The 16,782-nt window shown below is 40.0% G+C and overlaps 2 protein-coding genes and 1 long non-coding RNA gene across 3 annotated transcripts; 2 read left to right on the forward strand and 1 right to left on the reverse strand.

Moving 5' to 3' along the window:
* Positions 1 to 594: 594 nt before the first annotated feature.
* On the forward strand, positions 595 to 1,215 carry LOC311266471. Its single transcript, XR_014623716.1, has 3 exons — positions 595 to 743; positions 954 to 1,059; positions 1,139 to 1,215. It is a non-coding gene; the product is annotated as an uncharacterized lncRNA (long non-coding RNA).
* A 2,152-nt stretch (positions 1,216 to 3,367) lies between these two features.
* Positions 3,368 to 5,520, forward strand: LOC311266452 (tubulin alpha-1B chain-like). The gene is made up of 4 exons (XM_084368825.1): positions 3,368 to 3,456; positions 3,941 to 4,160; positions 4,238 to 4,386; positions 4,483 to 5,520. Exons 1-4 carry the CDS (start codon positions 3,454 to 3,456, stop codon positions 5,458 to 5,460), a joined length of 1,350 nt encoding a protein of 449 aa, XP_084224951.1. The 5' UTR covers positions 3,368 to 3,453; the 3' UTR covers positions 5,461 to 5,520.
* A 3,426-nt stretch (positions 5,521 to 8,946) lies between these two features.
* On the reverse strand, positions 8,947 to 16,200 carry LOC311266023 (GTPase IMAP family member 6-like; the record flags this gene model as incomplete). The annotated part of the gene is made up of 3 exons (XM_084368210.1): positions 8,947 to 9,933; positions 12,567 to 12,624; positions 15,898 to 16,200. 3 exons carry the CDS (start codon positions 16,198 to 16,200, stop codon positions 8,984 to 8,986), a joined length of 1,311 nt encoding a protein of 436 aa, XP_084224336.1. The 3' UTR covers positions 8,947 to 8,983.
* Between the last annotated feature and the right edge of the window lie 582 nt (positions 16,201 to 16,782).

The raw sequence follows: 16,782 nt of genomic DNA on the forward strand, positions 1-16,782 counted from the left end.
TTGCATATATGACGTGTGTATTGTGTTGTGTATTGTAGTACACTTGAAGAGTCATCAGCTGCTTTTATTCCTTGTGTTCAGTCATACTCAGGGGCGGACTTACCATTAGGCAAAACTAGGCGGTTGCCTAGGGCCCCACGTTCCTGAGGGCCCCATAAAAATCCTCATACACTTATGGTTAATACGGTTATTACTTATTTGTGTACATTAATTATGTTTTTGATTAAAATCCTCTCGTTAAAATGCCAGCAGAATGCTAATCGTATAATGTGTGTGTCGGGGCCCCCCCTTCAGTCTCCAGTACATTGGATCACAGAAAACAGAAAGCTGATCTCCAAGTTTCAGAAAGTGACTACTGTCTTCACTGCGGCAGCAGCATGGATGTTGCACTGTATCCTTAACAAGTTAATTTTAATTTCATTCAGATTTGAACACGGTTCCTAAAATTGAACAGTGCATCTCCATCTTGGGGGTTGATCTGAAAATGGTGATGATGAATGAGTATTTGTAATTAATGAAAACATTGGTTATTCACTGGGTTGTTGCAAATATGTGTGATAATCTCTGGACATGAGGGACCTGAATTTAAAGAGAATGATGAATATAAACTTTATTCAGGGAGTACTTCATGATGAGGCGCACATGTCATGGAAAGACGAATGGGTGGATGTCAAGTGGAAAGGGGGCGTTATGTCCCATTCACTCCAACAAGATGAAGCAGCTGTGGTGTCGTTGTTGTAAAGGTAAGCCCAAAACTATTGTTTTCATGATATGTGAGGTAGGAATTTTTCTTGGGAAAGATGAATTGATGTGAACCAATATCGGCAAATGTACAAATTATAGTGTGACTAGAGATAACAATTTTTTTAAATAGCGATCATGAGTGTATGTAGTTTATTATATGCCCCCCATTATTGTTGTACCTGCATTTGATCTTGTTTGGATGGCAAAAGCCCTGATAAAGGCTTTCCCAGCCATCCCTGACATGAACTTCAGCACATCTAAAAAAAGAAATGGAGGAGAGGAGAGATCTGGCTCTTCACATCCTGGAGGCCTCAGGTAAAGGCTAATTAAGCATACAAATCAAAAACAAGATACATACGAGGTATATATAATTAAATACATGTTGTTTTTTTAGTCTTTGATGATCAAAATTGCTGTGCTATGTGTGCCACCTTCAAGCCACCAGGACCAGGAACTGCCATTGTACAATGGGAAATGTCCCTTATGCCAATAGAAACAAGGGACATGTTTATGTTATAATAAAATCATTGGAGCCCTACTAGTGTTGCATCATGTAACAACACTGGCTGCATGAGATACACCTCATGTTTTTACATTTTACGTCTGTTCATAATTTGTATTCATTTTTATATGTAAATATTAGCATTTTAGCTCAATAGCTTCCAGGTCATGTGATCAATTGACTCAAAATCATGTTGGGATCATGTAACTACACTGGCTGCATGAGATACACCTCTTGTTTTTACATTTTGAACCTCTAAATATTTTTTATGATTTTTATATGTAAATATTAGCATGCTAGCTCAATAGCTTCCAGGTCATGTGATCAATTGACTCAAAATCAGTGTGGGATCATGTAACTACACTGGCTGCATGAGATACACCTCTTGTTTTTACATTTTACATCTGTTCATATTTTTTATTATTTTTTAGGCTATATATAAATATTAGCATCTTAGCTCAATAGCTTCTCAATAGCTTTAAACACAGTATCTGTGCTTTAAATATCCCACATTTTTATTTTGAAAACAGGAAGTCGGTACACGCTGTAGCCGTCTTCTCGGTGTGTTTACTGTAAAGTCTGCAATACGGGTGCACTTGAAATATTGGAGTGGCTGCGAATGTCGAATATCCAACTTAAAACTAACTTCACTGAAGTCTTGTCATGATGTATTTTCCAGCTGGCCCAAGACGTTTTTTTAAGAAGTCACCCCACATAGGAAGGCTCTTTCAGTTTATCACAAATATTAGCATTAAATCATCATTTTGAGGGTACATGGTTTTCACTTGGCAGGAAGGATTTGAAATATGTAACCAGCAACGTAAATGATGTACAGTAGTTGAGTAGAAAGTGCAGTATTTGCCTCTGAGATACAGCGGAGCAGACAAAATTGAAGTTGCATGAAATCCTAAAATGTCTACGTCAGCACTTGAGTAAATATACTTACACTTCACCACTGGGTCAGAGCCTTATACTGTGTTTTGTGTGTGTTTGTTTCAGAATGAGGGAGTGAGACAACGTGAAAAAGGGACAGGAAGAGAGGGACAACAGGTAAAACAAATAATACATGTGTATTCTGTTAAAATGTATGTATCTGCATAATTGACCTGTTGTTTTGTGTGTTGTCTTGTCATTTCAGAGGGCCCCGTGCCTGCCTTTGCCTTGGGCCCCAAATTTCTTAAATCCGCCACTGGTCATACTGGCCGTGAAGTGATTCCTTCCTATCAGTGTAAGAGACAACTAAAATACATTTTAAAGTTCAGCTGAGACAAAAAATAGTTCTGAAATAAAGTTTATGTTTACGTTTTTTAGGTTGAAATTTCCTCTCGGGGTAAAGAGAGGAGATAGTTTCTCATCAACACGACATGGTTCATGTCTTTGCAGCCTCATATCAGCTTCTCTGACTGAACTTAACCATTATTTTTTGCACAGAATGAGATGATGAACTTTTTATTTTAGATGTGATCAACAACATATTTTATTCTGTCCTCAGTTCATTTCAGCTGCATCATTCACATGTTACAGTTACTTCTGGCCAGTAGAGGGAGCTACTGTACAATATCTGTGCTCATGCAGGAGATCAGCTTTGTGCGTCCATGAGAACAGTTACATTTTCTATAATGACACTAGGCTGGTCCAATCACATTTATACTCTAAGGTTACCACTTTGTTGAGCAGATAAAGCCAAACTTTCTCCTGACTCAATTGGGGGTTAAGGTGCTTCTTCATTTTATAAATAAAATTCAGGTTATCTGAATTTTATTGTCTTGGGTTAGGGGTGAAACCCCAGTTCAACAGATTTAGGAATGAACTTGCATTACTTGAAAAACACTCTCACATTTCTTTTCTTTTATTTAGTTTTTGCTTATTTTATTAATAGGTTCATGCTGTGTAAAGACCAGTTTGATTTGTAACATGTGCCTTAAATGTTTTTATTTGAATCTTGCCCAATAAAAAAAAATAAATGTGTGGAGCCATGATTAATGTTATTAATAACACCTGCTGCGCTTTCTTTCAATGTTTGAGCTTAACCAATAGGAAAAGAGGCTTGTGTGACTCTCAGCCAATCGGATTCAGCTGCTTTCCCCCGAGTATAAAAAGCCCCACCTAACAAGACTCCTGAGTAGCTTCTTACCAGTAGGAGCCAAATTAGTCTCTTCAGCCTCATTTCTTCTTTCTTTTGTCATTTAGACACAGCGTCAGGAAACATGGTGAGAATGGAACAACAGGAACAATCCACATCACTTTAGTAGTTCACACCTTTTAATCACTGTTAGCTTATTGTTGTGCTTTGAGTTTTATGTTTGCTGTCTGATATGAAGAGAGCCGTAAACTGTGACCTGTGTTTTAATGTTATGTCACACGTTTGTATATCAAAGTGTAGCTGAGATTGATTGTTATGAAAGGTCAGAGGCAGAACCTGTAATTAATCTCAGCTTTACTTGCTGCCAATCAATGAATCAAACGCTTGATCTGTAATATTTCCGTGTATTATTGGTCTCAAAAAGCTTCTTGTGCATGAAAACTATCAGCTGTTTGGTTTTGACTGTTTGTTCCTCCACAAATCCTGTGTAATGGATATTCTCCTTTTTAATCATGTCTAAACATCTGATTAGAAATTATCAACATGTACATGTCTGCAAAATTTTCATGGTGAATATTACAAATTGCCTTTTTATGGTTTCTTTTCTACAGCGTGAGTGTATCTCGGTGCACGTCGGTCAGGCCGGTGTCCAGATGGGCAACGCCTGCTGGGAGCTTTACTGCCTGGAACATGGGATCCAGCCGGACGGACAGATGCCCAGTGGCCAGACCGTTGGAGGAGATGATTCCTTCAACACCTTCTTCAGTGAGACTGGAGCTGGAAAGCGTGTCCCCAGAGCTGTTTTTGTGGACCTGGAACCTTCTGTCATTGGTAAAATCTCATCTACAGTATATTTAATAAGATTTTACCAAAGTCTAACCCTCATTTTTAAATTGATCTGTGTTCAGATGAAGTGCGCTCTGGGACCTACCGCCAGCTGTTCCACCCAGAGCAGCTGATCACCGGCAAGGAGGATGCTGCCAACAACTACGCCCGTGGACACTACACCATCGGCAAAGAGATCATTGACACGGTGCTGGACAGGATCCGCAAACTGGTGGGGAAATGCAAAACACAATTCACAATTTTGCTGCAGAATATGAAATGACACAACTCATCTCCACATGTGGTCGTTGTTTCTCCCGGTCCTCAGGCTGACCAGTGCACCGGCCTTCAGGGCTTCCTGGTTTTCCACAGCTTTGGAGGCGGCACCGGCTCTGGTTTCACCTCCCTGCTGATGGAGCGTCTGTCGGTCGACTACGGCAAGAAGTCCAAGCTGGAGTTCTCCATCTACCCGGCTCCTCAGGTGTCCACCGCTGTGGTGGAGCCCTACAACGCCATCCTGACCACCCACACCACCCTGGAGCACTCTGACTGCGCCTTCATGGTGGATAACGAGGCCATCTACGATATCTGCCGCAGGAACCTCGACATTGAGCGTCCCAGTTACACCAACCTGAACAGGTTGATCAGTCAGATTGTGTCCTCCATCACTGCCTCCCTTCGTTTCGATGGCGCCCTCAATGTTGATCTGACAGAGTTCCAGACCAACCTGGTGCCCTACCCTCGTATCCACTTCCCTCTGGCCACCTACGCCCCTGTCATCTCCGCTGAGAAGGCTTGCCATGAGCAGCTCTCAGTGGCTGAGATCACAAACGCCTGCTTCGAGCCAGCCAACCAGATGGTGAAATGCGACCCTCGCCACGGAAAGTACATGGCTTGCTGCCTCCTGTATCGTGGTGACGTGGTGCCCAAAGATGTGAACGCTGCCATTGCCACCATCAAAACCAAGCGCTCCATCCAGTTTGTGGACTGGTGCCCCACCGGTTTCAAGGTCGGCATCAACTACCAGCCGCCCACTGTAGTTCCTGGTGGAGACCTGGCCAAGGTCGAGAGGGCCGTGTGCATGCTGAGCAACACCACAGCTATTGCAGAGGCCTGGGCTCGGCTCGACCACAAGTTCGATCTGATGTATGCCAAGCGTGCCTTTGTGCACTGGTATGTGGGTGAGGGTATGGAGGAGGGAGAGTTCTCTGAGGCCAGAGAGGACATGGCAGCTCTGGAGAAGGATTATGAGGAGGTTGGAGCTGACAGTCTGGGAGAGGAGGAGGATGATGGTGAAGAGTATTAAACAGACATGCGTTCTCTTGATCTAATGCATCTGTAATGTAAAATAAAATGTTTGAGTACACTACTGTTTACGGTCTTTGACATACCAGTACATTCATTACATTTAAGCATTTTAATAGCAGTGCAGATTGCTCCATTTCTGTAGTTTCGCTCACGTTAATAGTATGCTGCTAACGTCAAGCTGGTTTGCTTTTGGCTTTAGAGAGCTTGCTTATCCGCTCACTTTTGTCACTTGGGGGCAGTATTGTTTCATGCTGAAAATGGAAACTGTTGTAAGTAGCCTGCAGTTTAACTAACTACGTCTGTTATCAACATCCGGGGTCAAACTAGCAGTAGAAGCTACAGGTAAACAAGCAGGGCTGTCGCGGGTGCGCGCGCAGCTCAGAGATGACATCTTCCAGGTCAGAGGTAGTAGCTCAACCTACAGACCCCGGATGTTGACAACAGACGAGCCCGGACTCAGAGGGGAATAGCACTAGCATATCGTAACAAAATATTGGTGAAATGAACTAGTTTCGTGGCAGATAATGCTCATAGAGGCTGTGTGTCGGTGCCCCGTTACTCGCATTATATGGATATATCGGCGCTACACTGGATCTAATTTTGTCCGAACGACGCCAAATGACACCAAAGTTATCTGGGTGAGTAAATCATCATATTTCTTGCTAGAAATAAGGTCCAGGTTGTAAAAAACGGTAGTTATCCTTTAATGCCCATAAAAGAAACTGCAGGGCCGTGTGGACACTGATGCCGTAGTACAGAGCAAACGGCAACAAAATGCCAAAAGTAAAAAATACAGTAAATCAGTTGGCGTGCAGCAGGTGAAGCGAAAAAAAAAACTTTAAACATGTGAAAGATGTGCACTGAAACCAGTCTGTCTTTTTTGTTTGTTTATTTTTTAAAGTGAGTTAGACTGTTGGACTGAAATTGTGATATTAACGCATTTTCTTCACAAGCGGGCAATTAATTGCGCTCGAACATGAACAGCGCGCCTGCAGTCTGGTCCCATCGTTGTGTCAGGAAGCACATCCTCACGGTGTTGTGGCTGAGGGGGAAGTGGCACACCACGCTTCATAGCGATGTTGTGCAGGACACAGATTATCCTGCAGACCTGTAATGGTGAGGGAGAGTCATAAGTTAAGATGCAAGGTGTTTGAATAAACTTGAGCTTAGTCTAAGCAGATTTTATTATAAAATAAAATATGAAATGTTATAATAAAATTAGTTATTATAAAACATCAATCACTAATTGATGGCATGATTTCCAATTTGATTAATGTTAAATCATTGGAACATTTAATTTATTTTTAAAATTTAAAATCTCTGTAAATCACCAAAAATATGAAATGAATAAATAAATATGACAGAATTATCTCTGTAATATTGTATTTTATTGAACTGCACAAGAGAAGAAAACACAACCATGTCAACATGTCGGCACTGAAATGTGTGTAAGAGTACTCCTGAGAGTTCGTAGGATTTGTTCTTACCTAAGAATAAATCCTGGATAAGAAAAAATTCATGAATGCCACAATCTTCGTAAAATCTTTGTAAGTGGGACTTAAGAACAAATTTGTTCGTAAGAACGGTTCATGAATGATGCCCATTAAGCTTTGGCTCTGCTGGTAATTAGTCCAGTCTTCACAATATTACATAATTATTTTTGGGTAAACATAAGCCTGTAGGCTTGTTGTGCTATGAATTTGAATTATACATACATTAATGTTTTTTTCATAGATTTTAAAAGAATTCAAGCCTTTACATTTTACTTATTGTTACTTTGTCCTCAGTTCATTTCTCTCCAGCTGTACCACTCCTGGCCAGTGGAGGGAGCTATTGTACAATTTCTGTGCTCATGCAGGAATTCAGCTTAGATGCATCATGAATGAACTGCACAGCTACAAGAACTAATTTATTATCAGCGTTATTTCATGATCATCTATATATATCACCTACACACACACACACACACACACATATATATATATATATATATATATATATATATATATATATATATATATATATATATATATATATATATATGTTGCTGTGTCATAACTGAAATCAGTGTGGAGAGAGATTTCTGCTTCAGGATATTTGTTTTTGAGATGATCCTCTTCCTCAGTTAATCACTATTTATTTTCACTTTTACTTGTTGATTGAAATGTTTCATTTTATTTTAAAGTCCTGCACAGCTTGAATATCCAGTCCTTCAGCATCTGTCGTTTATTTTGTTAACCACAAACAGAAACACCCTGTTCACTCCTCCCTTCAGCATTTACAGGAAACACCAGTTCAGTTGTCTCAGTTCACATGATGTCAAATGAACATGTGTACAGATGCTACTGCACTTTAAGACTTTAAGCTTTAAGTCTCAGTCTGCAGAGCTTTTAAATGATTCATCGTTTTGATAAGCTATGTAATGTCCCTTAATAGTAACTTCACCCGAAAGGTAAAATTAAACTTTTTTCTCTTATTTTAGATTCAAGGATGGTGGATTTTGTCACTGACAGTGTGGTCACTTTCTAAGGGATTTCTTGGAGTCAAGTATGATCCTGCAGGACTGATTACTGTGACAATAACTCTTTTGATGCATATGTGAGTGAAAAATCAGGAACTGTCCTTTAGATCCTTTATTGTATAATGAATGTTTTTTTTCTTACACCTTAAACATCTGAATGACTTCAGAAAAGAATTTATTTATTTCACAAAGACTTTACCACAGTTAAATTTTTTCTTGACAATCGGAAACACTTTAACATTTAGTGGTAAACTGCACTGAAAAATAGGTGTTAGGGTGTAGGGTGGTTGGAGAGCACGAATCGCTGTGGAGAGTCCGATCAGGTCTCTGGTGGGTCTCAATAACCAGGCCGTGGAGTGCAGAATGAGTTCTTTATTTTCTAATAAAGTTGTTGGGTCTTACAGGGACTTGTGTGTGTGGTTTCTAGGATGTACACAGAACAAAAGAGTGAAATCACACTATTGTTAACATCTTCATTCAACAAAAGGTGAATAACCAATAGTAGCTTAAAGGTTTACCACATTAACACACTGCTTATTACTTAACTCAAAAGAATTGCAATCCACAAGATAATAATTATTAATATCAACTGGAATCTACTTACAGGACAAATGGACGCACACATCCCTCTTAAACTGAAAAAACTAGACCTGGAACACAGGAAAAAACAGACTGAAAACTTGCAGCAACACCTTTAAGTGACCTTTTAGTCCTCTCTCCTTTTCTGCTACTGCTTAAGCAAACCAATCAAAACTGGTTCCTGTTGCTAGGCAGAACAGCAATAGTGCGCCCTCTAGTGGTCAGTAATGAGCCACTCTCTTTTCAGCTCCTGATGATAGACAGCCTTTTCAACATGCACATTCATAAACACCCGTGAAATACCCGTTATTATTATGGATCACATCCAACAAGCAAATCAAAAGCAAGAGGAGTTTAGAGATTTCAGTTTGATAAATCTGCTGCACAAAGTCAGAATTTCTTACGCAAACCAGTACAGTTTTTATTTCATTAACATGGATACCACCTTATTCAGTGCTTCTACAGCTCGTTTAAGAAAGCCTTGTATCATGTTGAGTACGCCAGAACTATTCTCCGCTCTCTTTCTAGCCATTTCTTCCTGCCTTTCTTTCAGTTTTATTCTTTCCTCCTCTAATTCTCTTTCACGAGCTTCTCTCAATTGTTTCTGCTTCTCTCTGTCAGCCATCACCTTCCTCAGTTCTTCCTCATACTTCTTCTTTATTTCCTTCTCCAGCTCCTCCTGCTCTTTGAGCCTTTCATCTTCCTTCTCTTTCAGGATTCGTTGTTTCTCCTCTTCAATCGCCTTCTCTGCCTCCTGGAACATTTCAGTGGTGTAGTGGCTTCCTCCGTTCTTCTCTGTTATATTTCTGATCTTGTTTAGCAGCTCTCTGACCTGAGAACGATCCTTCAGCTCATTATTGAAGACGTGGTACTGACCGTTACATTTGGACACAAGTTCCTGCAGGTCTTCGTCTTCCTTCAAGAACTCCTCAATCGGTTCCCCTTTGAGCAGGTCCCCATGGGTGAAGAGAACCATGCTGTATTTGTCTGCTTCCTCTCCAAAGATTGTCTGAATCTTCTGCACCGACTTTTTCTCTTCCTCTGTGAATCTGCCCAGTTTGATGATGATCAGGAAGATGTGAGGCCCAGGAGAAGCATAAGAAATGCTCTGGGCAATATCTTGTTTGGTTTTCTCTTCATCTATCCTGGTGTCAAACAGACCTGGAGTGTCGATAACAGCAACCTTTTGTCCATCTACCTCACCAAAGACCTTAGCACAATTTACAGTCAAAGACTTAAAGGAGAACTTTGATTCAAACTTCTTTTCTCCCAGAATGGTGTTTCCTGTGGCGCTCTTCCCAGCTCCAGTCTTCCCCACCATCACAATCCTGATCGCCTCATTCTTGTATCTGGTCGGTCCTGATGGGATGTCTGAAAAACATGAACATATGTTTAGTGTTTTCATAAGATTAGGAAAATTGAACATGGGCGACTTTGACAGTGAGCAGTTTGGGGGACTTGGTGGTTTGAAAAGCGAAGTGTAAAAGACAGGGTGAGTGCAGTAGATCTAAAAGGCTACCCCTTAATGATAAATGCATTTAGGAAAAAACATTTATCCTCATGAGAGACTGAGGCTGCAGGAAGCCCTCCAGGAAGTCCCTAAGACTCTGTGGGCTCGGGGAAAACATGATATTGGTTGTATAAAAAATGCAGAACCAGTGGTGATCACCCCCATATCTGATTACAGACCTTGCCAACATCAGTATCCATTAAAAACTTTTGAAGGAAGTCCCTGAAAAATGCAGGAGTAATTGTGCCTTGTGACACTTCTCCTGTGAGGATTCCTATTTTTCCTGTGAAGAAAATAAGAGACAAAGGTCAACCAACTGAATGGCGTTTGGTACAAGACTTGCAAGTAGTAAATGATGCTGTACAGCCGAGAGCTCCTCAAGTTCCTAATCCTTACACAATTTTGGCACAAGTCCCACCAGATTCCAAGTGGTTTTCGGTGGTGGACTTGGCTAATGCATTTTCAGCATTCCTGTTCATCCAGATAGCCAGTTCTGGTTCACGTTTTCTTTCCAAAACCGGCTCTGGACATTCACCCGCCTGTGCCAAGTCCTCTGCTGTTTACAACAATGTGTTGCAGAAAGTCTAGAGTCTCTGGCTTTGTCTTAGGGCTCTGCACTTTTGCAGTATGTGGACGACCTTATGATTTGCGCGCCAACAAAAGAACAATGCAAACGTGACACAATAACACTTCTAAAACATGTGGCCAGCGAAGGTCACAAATCGAGCTTGTCAAAATAACAAATTGTCTGACAAAGGGTCATATTTTTGGTTCATGAGATTTCCTGCGACCAGAAATCACTTTCACTCAATCGTGTTGAGGCAATTCAGAACATTCCCAGGCCTAAAACCAAAAACAAGGTCTTTTGTTTCTGGGAATGTGTTCATATTGCAGAACGTTCATCCCTAACTATGCAGTGTTAGAAGCACCACTTGGTGCCACAGTGCTTGGTAAAGGCCTTGGTGCACTCATTGCACTGATTTGTCTGAAGCTCTACTGGTTAACCCTGACTTTGTTTTATTTGTTGATGGCTCAGAATCCCGTAACCCAGAAACTGGTAAAAACCCTGGGTGGTTATGCTGTAGTCTCACTACATGAGACATTGAAATCAGGCTCTTTGCCGCCTCACTACTCAAGCTTCAGAGTTAGTTGCTCTCAGAGAGGCCTACAAACTAGCAAAAGTTAAATCAGTAACGATCTGGACTGATTTTTTGGTGCTCTGTGGAAGCACAATCCATAAAATCTGTTGGAAAGCCTATTTTGAATGGTGACAAAGTTTCTGCATTATTGGATGCTGTGTTGTTGCCCAGAGCCATTGCTGTGTGTAAATATTAGGCTCACACTTACAACAGTGATTAAGTTCCTACCGGGCAGACGTAGCTGCTAAAGCTGCTGTCGGAAAACAGGTATGACACACTCCCACATCCTTCTTCACTCTGACCCTGAAAAACACACAGACACTAGTGCTTCTGACTCTGACACACAGAGATATTAGCGCTTCTCTCACAGCCATGCAACAACTTTCTATTGCTGATGATCACACGACTGCACATACACAAACAACATCTGGCATGGGCCTGAAGGTAAAACATGTTTACCAAAACACTCTTTTCCACATTTTGCTGGTTTGGCAGACCTGGTTTGACAGGTCTCTCATGGACTAAAGCCTGAATGAGAAAAAGAGCACACACAAATCTAAGTCCCTTTGAAATCCTCTTCGGCAGGCCTCGTGAGCTGGGAGTGGGGCCACTCCCTGAGTTCTGTTTCTGTGAAAATGATATGTTACAATATTGCCAGACGTTGTCCTCTGCTTTATCTCAAGTCCACAGACAGGTGAAGGACCCCCTCCCTGCTCCAGCCAACCATTCTCTCCACAGTCTTGCTCCAGACAACTACATCGTGGTTCGTGACCTCAGGCGAAAACACTGGAGGTCCAAAAAGTGGAATGGCCCTTTCCAGGTCCTCCTCACCACCCACACCACTGTCAAAATCGCTGAGAGAGCCACCTGGATACACACCAGCCACTGCAGGAAGGTCCAAACTCCACAACAAGAAGAGGATGGCCAGGGGTGCCAGGAAGAGAAGTAGACAGTTATGGCATACCGTGTGAGGAAACCACTTCAGGAGTGCTGATTGAGGCACTGATCCACCTGTGTGCAACATGGAAAGAAGACGTCATGTTACCTTCTGATCGTGCTAGTAACCTCTCCAAGGTAGTGGCCCCCTCTGTGTGCAAAACGCAGGGGCTGAAGAGGAGCGAGCCTGCATCCCTGCATCTACTTTAGCCTAATTAATGTAATAATCTTTCTGCATACCGCATGCCACTCTGTATGATTGTTGAACCTTCTTTATAAAGAATAAAATCCTCAAAAGACAACCGATATCTCTTACAAGTTCATTTCAAATATCTCACCAATAAGACAAATTTCCACCACATTATACTAGTTAAACAACATTCTGAATATTAAAATTATTATAAATTTTACTGACTTACCATGTTTGACAAATTTGCTTGCCATAGTTGGTTTGTGGAGAGAAGAGCTGGTCTGCAGCTGAAGTGGAGAAGGAAAGTTAAACCTGTTTGCAACAACAGCTCTTTATATGAAGACTTCATGCAACAAACCACACCTATAAAACACTGCTGACGTCACTGAACAGCAGCTCTTAAGATCTGCTGCAGTGGATCATAGATTGAATCTAAATGTGTATCTGATCCCTTTCTATCATTTTTAAAGTCTATAATTCTGATGTCTCTTAATAAACAGTAAATGTAGCCTTTGCTTACTGTGTCGTGATTTGATGACTTCTGATTTACTTTTCTAGTGTTTAAAAGTATATTAAAATGTTTTAAATGTTGGTTTTTCACAATAATTTCTCATATATAAAAAATTATGGAAGATAATTATGACCTGAGTTCTGACTCAGAACTTAAATAGCAGAAACCATTACTACCCAAACACTAACTTGTGTCTACCGCGCTTGTCTTCTTCGCGTATCCAAGTCAAAGGCCGTCGAGGACGCGCATTCAGCATCATCTGACATCACATCCTCAAGACTGGGCGGAAAATTCGAACCCCGAATTGCAGTACATTATGCAGCACACAGCCTGTTCAAGGCAATGGAGAGAAAAGTGGGTGGGCTCCTTCTTTTTGGTTTACAACGCTTTATCACCCATTAGCATTAAAAAACTTGTGTTGTTTTGACATTTTATAAAACTGCTTTAAAGGTGCCAGCAAACGAGCAACATTGCAACCTAGATCAACACAATCATGCAGGTTCCTATTCCATTTCAACCTATTACAGTCTCCGGGAACCTGTGGTTCATTTAAAAATCACTACTTGTAAAAGCCAGTTACACCATTTTTAAGAGCCATTCTCATTGTAGAGAATTTAAGTCCTCAACAAAATGACTGCCTGTCACATCAGGTATACTGTGGAATCATTAAAACAATGATGCAAATCAAAAGTAATGATTCCTGTATTGTTACAGGTGGAACCTCAGCTCAACAGATTTAGGAATGAACTTGCATTACTTGGAGGATGGTGGATTTTGTCACTGACAGTGTGGTCACTTTATAATAGATTTCTTGGAGTCAAGTATGATCCTGCAGGAATGATTACTGTGACAATAACTCTTTTAATGCACATATGAGTGAAAAATCAAACTGTCCTTTAGATACTTTATTGAATAATGAATGTTTTTCTCACATATTAAACATCTGAATTACTTCAGAAATGAATTGTTCATATTTATTTCACGTCTTTACCAAAGTAACATTTTTTCTTGACAATCTGCAACACTTTTAAAGATTTGCTGGTCAACTGCACATTCATAAACACCCATGAACTACCTGTTATTATTATAGATCACATCCAACAAGCAAATCAAAAGCAAGAGGAGTGTAGAGATTTCAGTTTGATAAATCTGCTGCACAAAGTCAGAATTTCTTACACAAACCAGCTCAGTTTTTATTTCATTATCATGGATACCATTTGTTACACTTAAAAAAAAAAAAAAAAAAAAAACTTTTATCCTGTTAAGTATGCTTTGACTGTTTTCAGCTTCGCATGTAATAATTCCTTCCCAGTCTTTTTTCAATTTTATTCTTCCCTCCTCTAATTCTCTTTCACAAGCTTCTACTCGTTTCTTCCTCTCCATGTCAGCCTTCATCTTCCTCATTTCTTCCTCATACTTCTTTCCATTTCCATTTTATTTTTAAATCCAGCGCAGCTTGAGGATCTGGCTCTCCTGCATTTTTGTGGTTCCTCCTGTTAACTGAAAACACCTCTCACTGTTCACTCCTCCCATCAGCATTTACAAGAAATGTCACCAGTTCTTTGAAACTGAAAGAAATACAGTGCATGTACATAGTGTCATTTCTGAATTGCATGTCCTCATCTCTGTTTACACGATGTCAAATTAACATGTGTGCTGCAAACCCAGTCAGCAGTTCAACAGAAGCTGCTGCACTTTCACAAGATTGTAGACTTTGACCCTCAGCAGGCTTTTTAAATAAATACTTTGATTCCAGTTAGTTACTTTGATAGCCAAGTTAATAGTGTCTGTGACCTCAGAATTGAAATAGCATGTAAACTATTTAGGGCTGAAAGAAAAACTAACCACTACTACACTACAGCAATCTACAAACCACAATTAAATATATCTGGTGAGTTATGAGTGCTTAATTTCCCCCTAAAAATTTTTAAATATTTAATATATAATAAATAAATGAATGTTATAATAAATTATAATTTCCAGAAAGATTTAGTTTTATTAAAATGAATAACTGCATTATTGTACATGAATATTGCAATACAGCTGGTTTAAGGTGACCTCACACGGGGCACCATTGTCTGAATCAATGGTACATCAGGTGTGGTAATTAGAAACTATTGATAGTAATTATTACAATTAAATTAATAAAAATTGATAATTAAATTATTAAAACGGGGCATCATCCTGGAATCAGGGACCAATAACCAGACCAAAAACAGTGTCAAATATTTAGAATTAAAGGAACAATGAAGGAAATTAATCCTAGCACTGATCATCACAACCAACTATTACCAAAAGAAATATGCACAAAGTAATCATAGGAAACTGCTATGTACAATATAATAGAATTTATCAATGTTAGCAAATTGATCAAATCAATTATACTTCAATCAACAAAAATCCATCATTCAACTACAGCAGCTAAACTATTAAACTAAAACACGACAGAGACAGACTCAAGCAACAAACAAGTGTGGCGGACCACAAACTCACAATGTAGCTGAAAAATATACAATACACGCTAATCTGCAGTCAGAAGTTCAACAGAAGCTGCTGCACTTTCACAAGATTGGAGGCTTTGACCCTCAGCAGGGTTTTTAAACTGTGCTGCTACCTTGATTCCCACATCTGTGTGGGAATAATGTGACCATTAGTTAATGTCAGACCAGCCAGGACACCAGGAATAATCAAAAAGTCATGTTGCATTTTTGTTTCATTTTGACGGCCTGATGCATGAAATGTGCTTTGACTGTTTGATAATTTCTCTGTAGTTACTATGATTCATGATTATATGATATTTCATTACCTTGGGTCTACGCTTTTGTTTATATTGTCCTCTGAAAGAAAAAACAATACATCCTCCAACTATCAGGGGTCTGTTATACTGCCATAAGTGGTACCCAAATGGAATAGGCCCCAGGAGTGAGATTTGAGGGGCAAGGCACCCAAGAAAAGAGATCTGAATGTGGGGGCAGCCAAGGAGAGATGCCAGAGGTAGTACAGCTGGATCATTTTGTGCTGTCTTTGTTTCCTTTATTTTCCTCTCGACTCTCTGCTGCTCTTTGCACATTTTCTCGTTTTCCTCCCGAAGGATTCGTCTTTTCTTTTCTTCGATCGCCTTTTGTGCCTCCTGGAACATTTCAGTGGTGTAGTGGCTTCCTCCGTTCTTCTCTGTTATATTTCTGATCTTGTTCAGCAGCTCTCTGACCTGAGAACGATCCTTCAGCTCGTTATTGAAGACATGGTACTGACCGTTACATTTGGACACAAGTTCCTGCAGGTCTTTATTTTCCTTCAAGAACTCCTCAATCGGTTCCTCTTTGAGCAGGTCACCATGGGTGAAGAGAACCATGCTGTACTTGTCTGCTTCCTCTCCAAAGATTTCCTGAATCTTCTGCACCGTCTTCTTCTCTTCCTCTGTGAATCTGCCCAGTCTGATGTTAAAGGGATGTTAAAGTTAAAGGGCTCATTATTTGGCAGAATGAGTGTTGGCAAGAAGCCTTTCGATGTTGTCAAGTACTTTACGACTTTTCCGTAATGTTGGGCTATTTTATCTTTATACTCTGCGTGATATTTAACATGTTGAACAAACTGTCAATTCTTGAAAAGTAAATCTAAAAGCTGTTGATGATTATAGAGTTAAAAGTATTTCCATCTGAAATACAGGAGGGTAGATGTGGAAATTGGCAGAAAATGAAGGTACATGTTTACGGACCTCAAGATTGTATTTAAGTGTAGTATTTAAGTAAATGCACTTGACTACTACTAATAACTGTTGTTTTAATAAAACTAGATTATGTTTTCAGATACAAAACCAATGGAAAAGCTTGTTTTTATTACTTAAGGAGACATGGTATTGACGTAAATGTAGACTAATCCTAACAAATGCCAAACTCTAACCCCGACCTTAAATCAAGTTTTAGCACAATAATTT

Source organism: Pagrus pagrus (genome assembly GCF_965226575.1).
Source record: "Pagrus pagrus genome assembly, chromosome: 12".
In the NCBI taxonomy this organism is placed as follows: Eukaryota; Metazoa; Chordata; class Actinopteri; order Spariformes; family Sparidae; genus Pagrus; species Pagrus pagrus.

Excerpts from the sequence above, each read along its gene's own strand:
- LOC311266452 (XM_084368825.1), top strand. Across the intron at positions 4,161-4,237 it reads CCTGGAACCTTCTGTCATTG|ATGAAGTGCGCTCTGGGACC; the intron begins GTAAAATCTCAT and ends ATCTGTGTTCAG. Across the intron at positions 4,387-4,482 it reads TGGACAGGATCCGCAAACTG|GCTGACCAGTGCACCGGCCT; the intron begins GTGGGGAAATGC and ends CCCGGTCCTCAG.